This window comes from Felis catus, chromosome B2, assembly GCF_018350175.1.
Source record: "Felis catus isolate Fca126 chromosome B2, F.catus_Fca126_mat1.0, whole genome shotgun sequence".
Lineage (NCBI taxonomy): Eukaryota > Metazoa > Chordata > Mammalia > Carnivora > Felidae > Felis > Felis catus.
The window spans coordinates 124,906,972-124,924,379 of NC_058372.1; the positions used below are offsets into that span (position 1 = coordinate 124,906,972).

Sequence of the window (17,408 nt, forward strand, 5' to 3'; positions counted from 1 at the left end):
ATTAAGCTGTGGTCTACTTAAGACTGGAATTTGTGTGTGTGTGTGTGTGTGTGTGTGTGTGTGTGTGTGTGTGTGTGTGCGTGAGACATTTTACATCCCTAGGGAGTATCAGAGGCACTTAGAAGGGGGCCCCACCAAACCAGGTGAGTTGGCTGGGCATAATCTGTAAGCAAACTACACTTCCTTTTTATACCCTGAATTACTCAGAAGTTCGGCGGCACTCGAGATCGGGCATACATCATGGCAAAGACTAGAGCATTACACTTTTCATCAGTCTAGAATTTAGTAGCAGAAGCAGATTCTACCAGAGGCTATTAATGATAAAGTAGTTCAACAAAAGCAATCAAGTTTCTGGAAATGAGCTATCAGAAACTCAATTCCATCACAATTCTGGGAGCCTAAAAATTACCCATCTCAGTGTGCATGTGGGGTCACTGTACTGTGTGATATAGATGTCTCTACGTGCTACAGAGAAGTGTGGGGCTTTTCACAGACTTTCACCTTGTTGAGCGAATGGCTAATTATAATTTTTAGCTTTTAAAAACCATTCCATTAAATGTTTCCAACACTGTAAGGTATGTAAATGCATATTAGCACTGCAGTGGTATTTTTCTCTTAGGCGACTCTCTTCTAATCTGTGTGGACCTTACTTACTCACTTGTAATTATTTATTGAAGCCTTGCAAAGGATCATTTGGGATTGTGGGTATAGGCTGTGTTCTGTAGAAGACAGTACGCCAGATAAGCATTGAGCGAAGGGTAAGAACTTATTAGATCCTCGATGGGAGCAGGGCATTTTCCTAATGCCAGGTTTAAAGTGAGATTACTAGTTGGGGAACAAAGTTTAGATTTAAGTTTAGCACCGTAACAGAAAAAAGATATTTCTAGGTACCAGATTATAAATAGTTAAGACTGCCAACTTTATCAAGTTTAGAGATCTAAATTCAAGTTAAAAATAGCAATTAACAATTTCCTAGAACCTCCTGCCACACTGAAGATAAAAACATAAAGTGTGGAGCCATATCCTTTTCAACACTAGAGCCAGAATTCATAAATTTGGGTATTTTTTTCCAAAAGGTTACAAGAACATCAATATTATGAAGTCAAATATTTCCTGGCATTTCCTGCCAGTCATGACTCAATTTATTTTGCCTCTGAGTTTTATATTTTTATACATAATGTTCTTTCCTGGCCTGACAAAAAAATCGTCATACCATGATTATTTTCACCTCTCTTCAGGGTTAGAGAATAAAACAGAGCATTTCTTTATTGCTACATCAAACTTGCCTTCTCAAAAAAGGACTTCCATTAAGTATTTTAAATAAAAATAACTTGACTAAGTAGGAGACAAGAATAATATGGAGAAATAAAACTTAGAGCAAAGGTAAACTGTCTTTCAGCTCATAGCACCTGTCACTTCTCAAAAGACCTTAATTACAGCCCTAATAAGCAGCAGAAATTATATTTTGTTTTTTTATTCCTCCTTCATTTTCAGATCAACACTGAAGATTAATGCCCTCAAAACAGCAGTAAGAGAAGCAAAAGGCAGATGATCTACATAGTTAATGAACTATGAAACAGACACTTAAAACACTTCCATAAGTTATCTGTTTTCAATACAACAGCATCCTCACTATTTCACAGATACACATTTTTTAAAATTATGAAGCACACGAAAGATCCATTCATTTAAACTACTAAGATGTACTACTATCTTTAAATGCCATTTCTTCTAAATCCACATTAAATAAGGCTATTTCTATATTTAATTAAAAACTAACGGCTGTCTTTGATCAGAAACATCTAAAAAGAATGCCTTGTCACTTTTTCCGTATCTTTCCACTCAACTCATTTAAAAAAAAAAAAAATCCTACCTTTACTCTCTTCTTCCCTTCCTTCCTACTTACTTCCTCTTTTCTTTTTGAAAGGTGCTTATTAGCATGTCCTTCTCTTTAAGAGAAAAAATAAAAGGAAAAGGAGGAGTGAACAGTGAGAAGAATGGTTAATAGCTACGGTTTTGAAGTTTTCAAATAATTTGAGGGGCAAGTTGGGCATATATGAAATCAATTCTATGGGGATAGAATTTATTTTTTAAATCTGAGATGTGAACTTTGTAGCATTTTCAAAGCAACACAGTGAGCCACAGGAAGACAAGACGGAGGCTCTCTTGCACAATGGGAATCTGTGACCAACAACTCTATTCTTTTGCTGAGCTTGATTCTGTATAACAGAACTCAACATACTAATTAAGTCAAAGCCGTATCATCTGGACTGTTAAAATAAAAGAGGACACTGCATATTTACATACATAGTACATATTACATGATGTGTAAGCATACAAATAAAACAGTATTACTAAGTGTCACTCACTGAGATACACAGTATATGTTTACTAGAACATACACTTAATTAGCAAATGAAAACAAGGTCAGCTAAACCAATTTTCACAAAATACTTCCTTAGACACATATACCAGATTGTAAAAACATACAGTTTTCTGTCATCAAAATAACTAGAAAATACAGAGAATGATAAAAAAAAAAAAATGTTCTTTCCACCATTAAGCACACAAAAATTGAAAAGCCTGCCACCGTTTCCCTCTAAGCACTCCACTCAATCATGCATATCAGCTAAAAACCATAATGAATGGAAATTTGGGTTAATAAAATTAATTTCAAACAAGCAAGCTAAGTGATTGACTTACAGGATCAGCTGGTGCAATGTTAGAATCAAATTGGGTCAGAGTTTGTGAGCTTGAAGAGCGTTCACTAAATGTCTCCCACTGCTGAACAGACAGAGGAGAGACAAGTCAGCATGATGAGAAAGATGGAGTCAAAGATCATTGGAGAAGATTTAGCAAAGTAATTCAGAGGTTGCACTGCAAGTTGTGTTTCAAAGGCCTGACAAAATTCCGTAATTGCTGTTTTTCCATAAACATTTTATACTTCTCTATGCTGGGTCATCTTAAAATGTTAAGGCGGGCAGCTTCACATTCCCACGTAGAATAACAATTTATTGCAATCTCAACGGGAGAGATTCAAAGTGTCACAGAATTAAAACTCAAAACACCCTGTAGGAAGAGAATCTAAGTGATATAAATGGCAACAAAGTAAAAATGTGAAGGGGTTGGTCTTGATTAGAGAAAGTATTACTTCAAATCCTTCTTTCAAAATTCTAATGTTAATGTATTGATTTGGTGATGCTAAATGAATCCTGTGTACCAAAGTTTTGGTCAAAACAAAGCAAGTCACTGTGACTTGCCAGTGCGACCCCTGAAAGATGATTCTATTATGTACGTGCACATATTTTATCCGTATGCAGAGATATTTAATAAAATATAATTGAGGTAAAATGAAAAGATTTCCGGAATTAATATATGTTTGAGCTTATGTCAATCTGTAGCAAGTCAACCCCTGCCATCAGCACTACGAACAGGGCCATGCCAGACCACAAGACAGAACTGCCCACCAGGCACCGCCCCCCACCCCATGCTAGAAAAATCAGAATGCGGCCACAATGAGAGCAAATCAAGCATCTGAGTTTGTGTTATATATAGAAGATATATTTTGATATGAAATACTACTCCTCTAAAAGAGGTACACAAATATCATACCTCTTAAAACAGGTGGAGTGATCATATGTTAATTTTAGTAAATTCCATTTGTTTGGGAGATCTTAGTAATAAAATAGCTAAGAATTTTATATCAAAATTGCATTAAAATTTGATTAAGAATTATCAGTTATTCTCTGAAGAAGGAAAAACATCTACACATGTACAATATATACACACAAATGTTTACACACAGACACACCCTACTCTATTAGCCAAAATCCTTTCTATAATTCAGTGTGGAAAAGTATACATTTTTATGCTTCAAAGTTCGACTTACTATTTAAAATAGTGATATTCAATTTGAGAAGACATGTAGAAATTAAAGATTAGCAAATACGCTGATGAAAATTATCTACAAAAATAGATAATATAAGTCATTCAACAACTCTCCCTCTAGATAAGTTTTTTTATAAAAATTAAGATAGAAATACTAATGCATTCAAAATGATTCTTGAATAAGGAAAACCCACAACAATTCACTTTTGTCACGGATATCACTTCAGTGATGTTAATATAATCAGTTTCTTCAATTATTATTGTTGCAGGGGTAGAGAAGAAATTTTTAAAATCCTAATTATCTAATTATGGAGAAAAGTTTAGATGCAGAAGATTTTTGCCAAAAAAAAAAAAAAAGGCATCACCTATCTTATCTGGTGGCATGAAGTTTTACTTGGGTTTTTTAAGGTTATATATAAGCTACCTGGAGAGCAGAGAAACACCCAGATCTTTACTTTAGTATAATGGCTAAAAGCATGCTCTGGAACCAGACTGCTGGAATCCTAGTTATGCTGTATGACCTTAGGCGAGTTATTTAACCTCTCTGTGCTTCAGTTTCACCATCTGTAACATGAGGCTAATAATACCTGTATCACAAGGTTGTGACGAAGCTGTCAGGAGTTAACACATGTGAGAGCTTTTTGGACAGAGCTGGCACAGCAAAATTTATGCTCGACAAATGTGAGGTGCCATTATTAGTGTTAACCGGTGCCCCGTCCATGTTTGCAGGTGCTGAGTATTTGCTGAAAGAGTATTAGTGCTTTGTGGTAGAAAATTAAAATGTAATTTAAATTCCATACCCTAAGTATATATACTTTTTATAAATACTATTAAACTGTCTCAAAATCAATGTTAGTTTTAGTAACATTCTGATTTTTCACATGTAGTTAAAAAAATTGTGACACTCATGAACATTGTAGCAAATACTACAAAATGAAACTTGCTAGGAATATTTAAGGGAAAATGCAACTACTGAAATCAGAATTTGGAAGGGACTCCATTCCTCGTCTTTAATGATCACATGCAATTTTACTGAGAACGAAGATGGGCTTTAGAACTGAGTTGATTTAGAATGAGTTGCTTTTATTTATGAACTGATATCAATGGAATATAAATATTCCTTTAATCTGATAGTGCTTTTAAAAATGACAAATGAATAGATGTAGCAAAAATTAGTGATTTCAAGAAAACTGACCGTACTTCCTATAAAGCCTACTAGTAAATTTTTGTTCCTACTAGTAAATTCTTTTAAGCCTTAATTCCTCCCTCTAACAAGGACTTAGATGGTTATTTGATGATAAATGTATGTTATAAGGTCTCAGACACGTATCTGTGATTATGTCATAAAGCAGCTGCAAGTACTTAAAACTTGCCAGTTCCTTCTCTGCTTTCCAACTATGTAAAATTAACTAGTGTCCCTTCCATCTAGTGTTTTTCAGCCTTTAAAATACATGGAAAACATAGAAAGCTTAGAATTTTTCCTGAAACAACAAACTTCTAGGTTTGTAGCACTATAAAAATGATATTAAAAACCAGAAGAAAAAAAAGTACTTGTTCACAAAGAAAACTGCTCTCACAGACCAGGCCAGTGGTTTCCTAGGAGTTTTACACAGCATTAAGGTTTAGCAGAGTCGGGGGACCTTGGGCCTTCTCTTTTTCTAATCGGAGTGGCCCTATGGGAGGGCCTCTGGGCTTTTTTTTTTTTTCCTAATCAGAGTGGCCCTATTTCTATTGTTTTCTATAGAGGAGCTCAAGTAATGGGGGGAGGCAGTGTATTTGGTCTCAAATTCTGTTTTGCATGCTGTGCTTGGTCTGACACGATTTATCTTTTAGCCACTGTATTTGGTAGTTAAATCGTTCCATTTTGTATAGCATAGAACTAAATTATTATAAATAGCTTGGGTTGTAGAAAATGCTTTTTTCATGTGGAAAGCTGGAGAGTGACTTCTCACACTCACTTCCAATGCTGAGATACGGAATATATTATCACATACCTTGCTTACAGGAAATGAGAAGACCGTGTGATACGGTGGGCACAGCTGACTGAATGTCAAAGGATCTGTGTTTAAATCTTAGCTCCAGACCCTCTCTGGCTATGAGATATGTGGGCCAAGATATCCACCCCTTTGTTAACTTCATGTGTCTGCCCCATCTAACTCACAAGGCTTTAGCAGGAATAAGTGCTGGAAACCAAACGATAGTATTTATTATGAAAAACACCTGGAAAAGCTCAGTCACGTCATTATAAACCTTTATCACAGTCATATTGGGTATGTTCTCTCATGCATGCATACTGACAGAGCTATCTGCTGAAATTACTCTGTCTGGAACTTCTTACCTTAAAATAGTTAATGTTAGTAAAAGAAAAGGGAAGATCTGCTAACCTCACTGCTCTGATTCAACTCAGGCCAAGTCTGGTTTAGTGACGGCATTGACGGCGACTTGCTTGGAGGTGCTTCTGCAGGAGAGCCTGAATAACCTACCTCACCTGGCTGATCCCCAACGTCTGCAATTGAAAAACAGAGAAATTCTCTATAAACAATACATTTTAGTTTAGGAATATTTACTTATAAAAGAAAACCGAACAGAAGATTTTCAAAAGCAGTAATTTATAAACTGAATTTCCTTTCCTTATGCTCCCCAAATAAACACTTTAAAAATCAAATAATCAGGCAATACTTATTAATGCTCTGTATGGTCTACTCGGAACCATAGCTTTCCATGAAAATAAAATCTAGTCAGGCATAAATAGAGAAAAAGAGTGCTACACATAACAACAAATGCAATAGGCACGTTCTCTGAATATTTTATTTTATTTTATTTTATTTTATTTTATTTTATTTTATTTTATTTTAATTTTATCTTACTTGACTAGATGTCTTTTTTTATTTAAATCCAAGTTAGTTAACATATGGTGTAATAATGATTTCAGGAATAGAATTTAGTGAGTCATCACTTATAACACCCAGTGCTCATCTCAACCAGCGCCCCCCTTAATGTCTATCACCCATTTAGCCCACCCCCCCAATACCCCTTGAGCAACTCTCAGTTTGTTCTCTATTTCAGAGTCTCTTATGGTTTATTTTGAATCATTTTCTAATAATCTCACACCAGTTCCCGGAGTGTATTTCATGGAAGATTAATCATTAAGGTGCTTTAAAAAATTACACTTCCTGTTCAAATAAATGTGGTGATACTATAACTCCCTGTTGAACATCCCCATGCACACCTGTGTATCAAAGACTTGTAATGTCTTTGAACAAATAAACTTTATTTAACCAGTTTTTCCCAAACACAAACCATTTTTATCAAACAAAATCCTTCCACATTCCCTTGGAATATAATTTGGAAACTGCTGATTTAGAACTCATTCACTCACATTTTCTCTACAAACCTCCCCGTTACCAAAAAGCAGCATATATTGGCAAGGCAGACAGCAAAAGGAAAGGAAAGGTCCCAGGCTTGGGCAAAAAGCAAAGTCAATAAGCCAACTTTTATCATTACAATGTATAATTACATTACAATGTAATTACATTCCAATGTAAAAACAGAAGGAATTTCAACGGCAACTAAACTCTGAATCCAATTTTCCCAAATTTTACATGGTTTTGAATATAACCCCAGCCTGAAAATCAGATTAATCGCCAAATTAATGGGACTACTTAATCTATTGAGAACCTATAACAAAAATACGATTCTAAAATCTGTCACCATCTCACTGTTTGACCATGGGCAAGTTGAATAAAACAGCACCTGAGTTTCTCCATCAGAAAGACATTTGCCATTAACTGTACTTCAAATTCCTAATAGATGGCCATATAACTTAGCAATATAAAGGTTTTTACCTTTCAACCTATTCATAAGCAAATCCTTTATATTTTAGGGCCTAACAGAGGACCTAATACATAGCAGGCACTCAAATATTTTTTGAGTTACTTTCAGGTTCTCCATTTAAATTCATTCTTCTTTACTGTTACTTTCCTAAAACAAAAATTACCTGTTGACATTTTGAAAAAGTTCTCAAAATTTCTCTTTGCCCCATTTCTGTTCCATGGCTATCTCAAATTTGCCATTTGCTTACCCTGACATAACTTCTTTAAGTCCTAATTTGCAGTCCAGCATGATATTTTGATAAACTTTTGTTTTCTAAGATCAAGAATAGTTGCTACTTTTTTCTTAATCTTCTCCCTTTGTCAATAAACGTGTCCGAGTGGCGTAGAACCAATGCCTCCTATAATATTCTATGAAGGCTCAAAACTCTCAGAGAAGGACTAATGAAAACATTATTTATGATAAATCCATTGTAGTTCTCAGTGTGAACAAAAATTATGGACTTTTCCCCCTATGATTACCAAGGGAAAGGAAGTTAAGGAAAGGAAGATAATGGCTATAAATTTGACTGTTCGCTCTAAGTGAAATGAGGACGGTGAATGAAGCAACGTCAGAGATACCCCAAAGCAGGTATTCATATGGAGAAAAGCAGAATTAGAACAGTCTTAACTACAGAATGATTAATTTTCAAAAGAACCGATCTATCTAAAGTCAGACTGTATCAGTGAAGTTTGAAATGTCATCTCAGGGCAAACTGGGGCCCTGGTTTAGCTTTCCAGACTTCTGCTCTCCTGTCTCAGTCTTCTACTTATAAATTTAGGATCAGCCTGCACCCTACCCCCACTTCAGGGCAGTTACAATTTAGGGTAGATTCTGGGAACCTCTTTGGTTCACTGGTACAAAACTGCCTTGGGTCCAGCCTCTTGAGGCCTAGAAGTGAAATGTTAGCCACCCAAATAATTGTACTTCATAATTATTCTAATAGTTATTTTCCTCGAGTACCAATTCTCAAACTGTGGTCCATGGACTCCTGGGGATCCCCAGGACTTTTTACGGGCTCTGAAAAGTCAAAATGGTTTTTGTAATGATAATAATGCTTTTTCCTGTGACGGCACCTACGACAATGAAGCAAAAGCAATGGTGGGTAAAACTGCTGGCTTATCAATAAGCAAAAATCAAGGCAGTGGCACCAAAATATATTAGTCATTATACCCTTCACCCCACGCATTCCAGTTAAAATAAACAAGCATGACAACTTCACTGAAGAACGCTCACAATTATCACACTAAAAATTATTTTTATGAAACCTCAACCCTGAAAACACGTCTCAATACTCTGCATGGCCAAAAAAAAAAAGGGAAACGTATATAAAGCACTCTACTTCATATCCAGGATTACAGTGGTCTCAAGGAAAAGTACTTGTATGACTCAGTTGTCAGCTGAACAGGCCACTTTTGTCATGGAACACCATTTTCCTTGAAAGAATAGCTGATAAACTATAATTATGCAGACTTGGATATGATGCAGGCATTTTCTCAAAAATGAATTAAGTGAGCCTGTCACTTCCAGGAAAACCAACTGTCTTCAGTATTTGTTACAAATGACAAAGTTTGAGCTTTCAAGCAAAAAATATGAATTTTGGAAAATGTGTATCCATGCCCATACTCTCAAGAACTTCACAATGCTTCTTTGATAAGATAGGTTATGTCAACATATACGCTTTTTTGACATTTTATAATAAAATGTCCCAATGTTTGAAAGAAAGGTCTGTATTACTCAATAAACTGATGTTTTACAAGTAATCAATGCGCTAAGTTACAAAATCATGCATGGGGTAAAAGATTCGCTCAAAGTGTATTCAAAGTGCAAGGCAAACCTATGGATTTTGATGTAACAGTACAAACAATTCATCTATATGGTTTCGGCTCTCAATTAACCTTTAAGAAATTACCATCTGTTGAGTTTTGGAGTAGTACCAAAGAACATCTGTAATTATCTGAAAATAGTCCTCCCTTTTACTACTGAGGCCACGTTTTCTTCATGTATTAGAGACTGGCAACCTTTTTCTACAAAGGCCAGACAGTATATATTTTAGGCTTTGCAGACGGCCTACATGGTCTCTGCTGCAAACATGCAACTATTGCAGTGCAAAAGCAGCCAGAAATAACTTGTGAAGGAATGAGGTTGGTTTGTAGTCCAATAAAATTTTATTTGCGGAAAGTAAAATTTTAATTTCATATAAATTTCATGTATCATGAAATACTGCCCCCCTCCCACCTCGATTAAAAAAACCACCACCACCCCATTGTGCTTGTGGACTACACAGAGACAGCAGAATGTTTGGTCCTCAGCCTTTAGTTTGCCAATTCCTGACACATTTCAAACAATGTAACATATCCAACAGACTGAACGCAAAAGCAAATATGAGAATCTAGCTGTCTTCTATTAAACCAGATATTAAAGAGGTTTGCAAAGATGTAAAACAAATGCCATCCTTTTTATAATTTTTTTTTATTTTGGAGAATACGGTTGTTTTCCTAAAAATATCTGTTAATATGTAAAAGGTGTTCTATTGTTATTTTAAAACAAAGCATAAAATCTATCAGTTTTAATTTCTAAAAGGGTAACTATTTTGTTGAATAGGTAATTACCGATAGATCTCGTCCGCATAAACTCTTTTGTGGTCCACAATAATTTTTAAGAATGTAAAGGGGTCCTAAGACTAAAAAGTGTGAAAACTCACTGTCCTGGAAAATCCAAAATTTATTTCTAGAATAAATTAGCAAAATCACACATCGCCTCTTATATAGAACAACAAATGGTAGTAGAAAAAGAACAAATTACCTATGTTCTAGAAACTAACAGTCATGAGACTGAGAAGCACCAGGTCTGTAAGTAAACCGCACCTCCTTCAACCTGGCTCCCTATAAATGCCAACCAAGAGCTTCACACGCCCACCCACAGAAGTTAGTCTTTAAGACTGTATCTTGCGGAGGCAGGGGCGTACTTTTACGCTTACCTGATGCAGTGTTCCAACCTAGCCTCCCGCTGGAACACTGTGTCAACCCTGCCTCCCTCCTGAGGGTTCTGCTCTGCCCCTGACATCATCAGAGCATCAGGGCTGAAAAAGAAGAGCATGAGCCTAAATTATTTGTTAAAGTAAACCCCAAAAGGGCTGTTATGCAAAAAGTATTTCCATGTATAAAAGTGGGTCTGGAAGACACAACCCAGTGTGATCACACTGACATACTGTCAATCTACATTTAAAGTTAGAAATGATTATATTAGATGAGTGCAAACTGTATTTTTAGGATCACACCAGAAAATAAAAACCCTGTCAGTAGTTTCCATCCTTCTAGCCTCCAAAGATTCTGAAAAGTTCCCAGATTCGGGTCAGTACAGCGTGCCTGCTGAACACTGGTCTTTCTCAAAGACCTTTGGTTTTGTTCTAGGTTTATCTTTCCATTGTTGCACTAACATGCTAACACTGCTTCAAAAATGACTGCCGGTTGTTATTAATCTGATAGAAATATATATGCTCCCTAGAGTCTTAGGGTTTAAAACTTATTTTGCTTTCAAGTAGCAAAATAAAGGTAGGAAGAATCCTTCAATCATGAAACCTCAGTCAAAGCTGCAATCTCATTTAATAGCTTTGTTAAAGCATAAGCAGCTACATGTCTTATCTGAAATGTGAATATTATTCTTATAAAAAAAAGTATTTAAAACAAAAAATAAACTGGTTTGGATAAATGTTAAGTCTTCAAGTAAAACTACTAATGGTACATTTTTCATGCAGACTTAAAAGACAGGGACAAACAATGGATATGCAAAAAGAAATTAAAGAATTTAAGGTATACTATGCTTTGTTTTGATATTATACCCATTAAAAAACTACATTCTATTTGAAAAATGAATTTTACTCTTCTTCAACACTCCACAAAATGGAAACTTCTTCAGTAAGCAGACCTTTATACAGCCTACATAGTTTACCAGTTTTAAATTAAAACCAAGGATTTTTTAAGTACAAAAATGTGTACAATGTTTGAAAAGAAACATTCACTCCAAATCCTAATTAAATTGTAAACTGTTGACTTTTTTTTTTGCAGTACTGATCTTTTATAGGAACTATTATTTGACTCAGCTACTATACTTCAAAGAATATAATCTACAGATACATAGAAGGTTCCCATTATCCAAGAACAGCTAAAAATGGAAGAAGTGCATCTATGTGAATCCAGTTAAAATAACTAAAATTTCATGAAGAAAAAATAATTTATGTAGGGCTTTGTTTTCAAAACTTAACACAGAAAATTGTGAAAATGAGTATCAAGACCAAAGAATAAAAGATGCTATAATTCTGGGGTGCAATTTGGTGGCAAAATTAATAAAAGAATTCAATCAGTGAACATTTACTGAGGGCCTATACTTAAACATAGTAAATAAAGACAAAATATTGAGCAAGATGACAATGCTTTCATTTATTTCCAGGGACTTCTCCTTCCTTTTTTTTTTTTTTTATGTACAAAAAAATTTTTTTTAACATTTATTTATTTCTAAGAGACAGCATGAGCATGAGCAGGGTTGGGGCAGAGAGAGAGGGAGACACAGAAATGGAAGCGGACTCCAGGCTCTGAGCTGTCAGCATAGAGCCTGACGCAGGGCTTGAACTCATGAACCGTGAGATCATGACCTGAGCTGAAGTCATACACTTAACCGACTGAGCCACCAAGGGGCCCCTCCATGGAGTTCTCTTTCCTACAGAGGAAGATAGAGGTCTTTTGTTTCACTTTTGAGTTTCATATCACAATTGTAAAGAAAAAGTACAAAATTTGTCCTTTATACAAAAAATAATTTAAAGTATCATAATTATTCACAAGGACTATTACTAAAGCTCTGACATTTAAACCATAATCCTTTACTTATTCTTTTTTTTAAATCTTATTTATTTTGAGAGAGAGCATGAGCAGGGAAGGGGCAGAGAGAGAGGAAGAGAGAATCCCAAGCAGGATACACACTGTCAGCACAGAGCCTGACACAGGGCTCAAACTCATGAACCACGAGATCATGACCTGAGCCGAAATCAGGAGTTGAATGTTTAACCATCCAGCCATCCAGGCGCTCCTAAACCGTAATCTTTTAAAGCCCCTACCATGTCATCCTTGTAGAGATTTTCTCCTTCAAGTATGATCTAATCTTGTTGCCAGTGTCTTTGCCAGGAATTTATGGAGTTCTAATCATTTTGACCAATTTCATTAAATGGTGCATTTTTGCCAAAATTTGGAATTGTACTGATTTGTCACATACAACAACCAACTATCTGGAAAAAAAGGACACTAATGTTAAGAATGTATGCATGTGTGTATGGGGGGGAGGGGAAGGCTTGAGAAGTAATTCCTTAGGTGTAAAGGTAACGATGAATATTAGTGTTTATTTTTTCCTCTGCAACTAAAGTCATTTGGGAGAGTGAATTTTCAAAAATAAAGATTGAGGGAAACGTGGGTGGCTCAGTTGGTTGAACCACTGACTCTTAGTTTTGGCTCAGGTCATGATCTCACAGTTCATGAGTCTAAGCCCCTGACAGTGTGGAGCCTGCTTGGGATTCTCTCTCCCTCTCTCTCAAAATAAGTAAAAGTTAAAAAAGCTTTTTTAAAATAAATATTTAGGATTCTTTGTAGAAAATAAAGATATATGTATCTTTTTTGCAGCACTGTTTTAAAGGTAAAGTCAAGAAACTATCCAAAAATCCGTTAATAAGACATTGGTTAAATTAAGCCACATCTATATTATGGAATACACTGTATGATAAAGAATATGACAGCCGTATATGCGACAAAGTGCGAAGATGTTCAACACTATAAAAAAGATCAAGGATATATAGCGTGTACTTGTGTGAAAACAGGTATCTGCACGTGTTACTGTGTTGGCCTTTTCTATGTTAAAAGTTTCTGGATAAACAGAAAAGTCAACAATGATTGGCATAAAGCTAGTCTCAAGTATGGATTTTTGGTAAACTATCCATAAAAAGTTTGTGGCTTTAAAAAATATTCATGTTTAGGGACGCCTGGGTGGCTCAGTCAGTTAAGTGTCTGACTTGGGCTCAGATCACGATCTCACGGTTTGTGAGTTCGAACCCCACATGGGGCTCTCTGCAATCAGCATAGGGCCTGCTTTGGATCCTCTGTTCCCCCTCCCTGTCCCTCCCCAGCTTGTGCTCCCTCATGCTCTCTCTCAAAAATAAGTAAACATTAAAAAATGTCTATTCATATTAGAAGTACTGCAAGGAGATTGGGGATCTGTGCTACTACATATCATCTCAGCAACAATGAAATACGCTCAATTTACTATGAAGCAGTGATGATGGAGGAGGAGACAGAATAGGGAATAACTTCACCCATTCTCTGAGCGTCCCAACCAGGTATTACTACTCATGTGAGCAGGATGGTATGAAGACAGAGAACAGTTTTAAAAACAAGTGGTTCAGCCACTTAGTCATTTCAAAAAACGCGAACGCCTACTTACATACTCAGTTTGCACCCTGCCAGGTGCTGAGACACAATGAACAAGAATGATCCAGTTACTACCCGCCTAGGATCCTCCAGGCTAGTTTAAGAGGGAGATATTACCAAATAATCACAAAAAATCTATGTCAAAATGAAACTGTGCTCTAAAGAAGATTCTCTGTGGATTGAGCTGAAGGTGTGCAGTATCCCAACATGTTTGGTTTTGTCCTTGAAGACCTCACAAAGGTGTTTCCATACATGGATTTTTGTAGGCTTCTTTTTTCTTTTGGTAAGACAATAAAAACCAAGTTTCCTTGTTTATTTACCCTAGCTGCCCGATTCAGTGCTGGTGTTAAATATTAAGTATTTTAATTCAGGCCTACATAAGTACTCCACCTACAGATCATCAGTTATTCTGTTTTACCTGACATTTAATCGTAAAAACCTCATCAAATAATTTTGGAAAAATTACGTATGTCCCCAACCCAACCCATGTTTGCATGCATATAGAAAGCCTAACTTGTTACCCCAAGTGGCTGTAACTTAAGTCACCAGTATTCATCGTTTATTTTTTAAGTTACTTAAATTGCCAACACAGAATACCTGCAGAGCTAATAATTTAGTATGCCCCAACATCACAAATTTATGGTAACAAACAGCCATATTTCAAAGAAACGTGTTAAGAAAAATATCCTACTTTAAAAGTGGCACACATTTACCATTAATTCACTCAATAATTATTTGCTGAACAACTTATTAGTACCTGCCTGGCCAAGTGCTAGGTCCTTAGGATACTATAATGAACACGATACATTTCTTGTTTTTTGTTTGTTTGTTTGTTTTTAAAGAGCTCAGAGAGGTAGTAGAAAGAGGAAAACAAAACAAAACAAAACAGGATTCAGTGTGATGTGTGTGCTATAAGAAGCAGCATGTAGGCAATATTATGAGAGATCAGAGGAACAGGAACTACTTTTGCCTGTGAGTCAGAAAGGCTCCAAAGAGAATCCCAAAGCAAGCTCCACCAAAGGAAACTCTTTGGGTATCTGCCTTTTAACTTTTAAAACTTCTAAGGTGAACTTCTAAAAACACAGCTATTTTAAATTATTTTTGTGGATATTGAGTGATCTACAGTGTCACACAATTTCTGTATACAAAGGACTTTGTGTACTATGAATCTCAGGCTTATCATTTTGTTTTATTTTATTTTATTTATTTAACATTTTTATTCATTTTTGAGAGACAGAGTGTGAGTGGAGGAGGGGCAGAGAGAGAGGGAGACACAGAATCTGAAGCAGGCTCCAGGCTCTGCCAGGCTCATATTTTTTTAAATATGAATCTCAGGCTTAGGATAGGTAGGTGGAAAAATATTAAACAGTTTCTCCAACCCCCAAATTAACAGAATTCCAAATTTATCATTTATATGTAGGCAAAGAAGATTTGAGTTTAATACTGTGTAGCCAAATGTTTAGAATAAAGGTGATCAGAAAACCATATAATATTATGTTGGAATGGGACAAAATTATCTGTTTCTTTGACATCTTTAAAATTATAGTTAAAGCAACAGTAAACAGATATATGTAGGCAAAAAGCAGAGTGTCTACAGGAGCCTGGGTGGCTCACACTCTATCTCTCAAAAGTAAATAAACATTAAAAAAAAAAAATTAAAACCAAACCAGAGTGTCTCTTAGCTAAACAGATTTAACAGGGATAAAAAGACAAATGCCCAAAAAAGAAGTTCTTGACTCATCAACCTTAAAATTCTGGCAGTAAGTCGAGTTTATAAAGAACCAGAATTTATTTAAATTAAAAATAAAAAACAAAAGCCTCCACTGACTACATGCTATAGCCAAATTCACCAATCTGAATGCAACAGATAACAGGTTCAGACAAGTCTCTAGAAAATAACATAACAGAATAAACTTGACTTACTTCCTTGTATTAGTATCCTACCAGTTTTCAAAGAAAGTCACAGAAAAATTCTAGATACAAGGCCCAAGTTTTAAAATGATACACTATGTTTGTAGCTACCAAAATTTCTTCCCCTTCTGGCTACTATCAAATAAGCTAAATAGAGTTTTCATTTATTTCTTAATTAGAGAAATCAAAGTACTTTGAAGCAAAATTGTCAACAAAAATACTTAGCTTTCTGCTCAAGCAGAGGTTGCCTAATAGCTACCTGAAATGATCAGAAAAATCCTAGGATTCTCATAGGACAGTGTTTCTAAAAAACATAAAAATCAATGCTCAATTTTTAAATCAACTTCCTCGTTGCCAAAAGGTCAGTGTACAATTCAGAAACACGAATGGCATCAAATCCACATTTCAGGTGGAGAAACAGAAGGCAAAAAATAAATGGTCAGAACTTGCCCGAGGTCACAGGAATAATTAGCAAAACCAGAAGCAGACTCAGATTCTTAACATCAAGGAGAATGTTCTCTTCGTGACATTAATAACATGCATATGATTCCTTCTGTATAATTTAGACAATAAGGTCAGATCATGTGCATTTCTGAATTAAACAGACACTGCCTAATAGATAAATGCCCTTTGCAGAGCCAAATTATGCTTCAGCTTTTCTTTTAAAAGTATAAAATTCTTTCCATCACAATATCGAAAAGATAATTTAGATAGGAAAACAGAAAACAGTAATTTAATTAGTCTCATTAAAAATTTAACATTAGATTTCCTTTTATTCATTCTGAATTTTAAAACAACATGCTCACTTTTTTACCCCTTATATTCTTGTTTCCTTTGAAAGAAATGCCTAATAAATATGGGCATTTACAAAAGTATTCTTGTAAACACGGTAACAAAAGTGCGGTATTTACAATGAAACGCAAAAGTTCCAGATTTCTTTAGAGTCTGAAGAAAAGAGTTGGGCTTTTGAAAGGAAAATGCTTGCAGACTGAGCTGGTCTAATGATAAACCAGGCACCGTCCTTCAACAAATTAAAATGCATTAAATGGAAAAATATTGATAACACAGGCTACCTTTCCCACCTCAGACAGTATATAATGCAACTAAAGCGTTTGCCTTGTGGCAAAAATAACAAGATTCTGTGAAATATTCTTAAAATCTCAGGAAGTCAAAAGTGTAAAGTAAAATAGTAGCGCATATAATTATTTATCTTTCTAAAGCTAAGACCAACCATTAATCCAAGTTCAGCCTGTATATTACATTCTGATGTTA

The 17,408-nt window shown here is 35.4% G+C and overlaps 1 protein-coding gene across 7 annotated transcripts in view; it reads right to left on the minus strand.

The window, feature by feature from the left end:
• Window positions 1-17,408, minus strand: part of REPS1 (RALBP1 associated Eps domain containing 1) — an 86,986-nt gene that overhangs the window by 16,788 nt on the left and 52,790 nt on the right. For 4 of the 7 annotated variants that reach the window (XM_003986600.5, XM_019831317.3, XM_006932051.4 and 1 more), the window contains exons 9-10: window positions 6,273-6,394; window positions 2,704-2,784 (exon numbers count right to left, since the gene is read on the minus strand). In XM_003986600.5, coding sequence (XP_003986649.1) covers window positions 2,704-2,784; window positions 6,273-6,394 — 203 coding nt within the window. The remainder of the gene's footprint in view (window positions 1-2,703; window positions 2,785-6,272; window positions 6,395-17,408) is intronic. The other 3 variants (XM_006932052.4, XM_003986599.5, XM_019831316.3) reach the window with 2 other exon arrangements.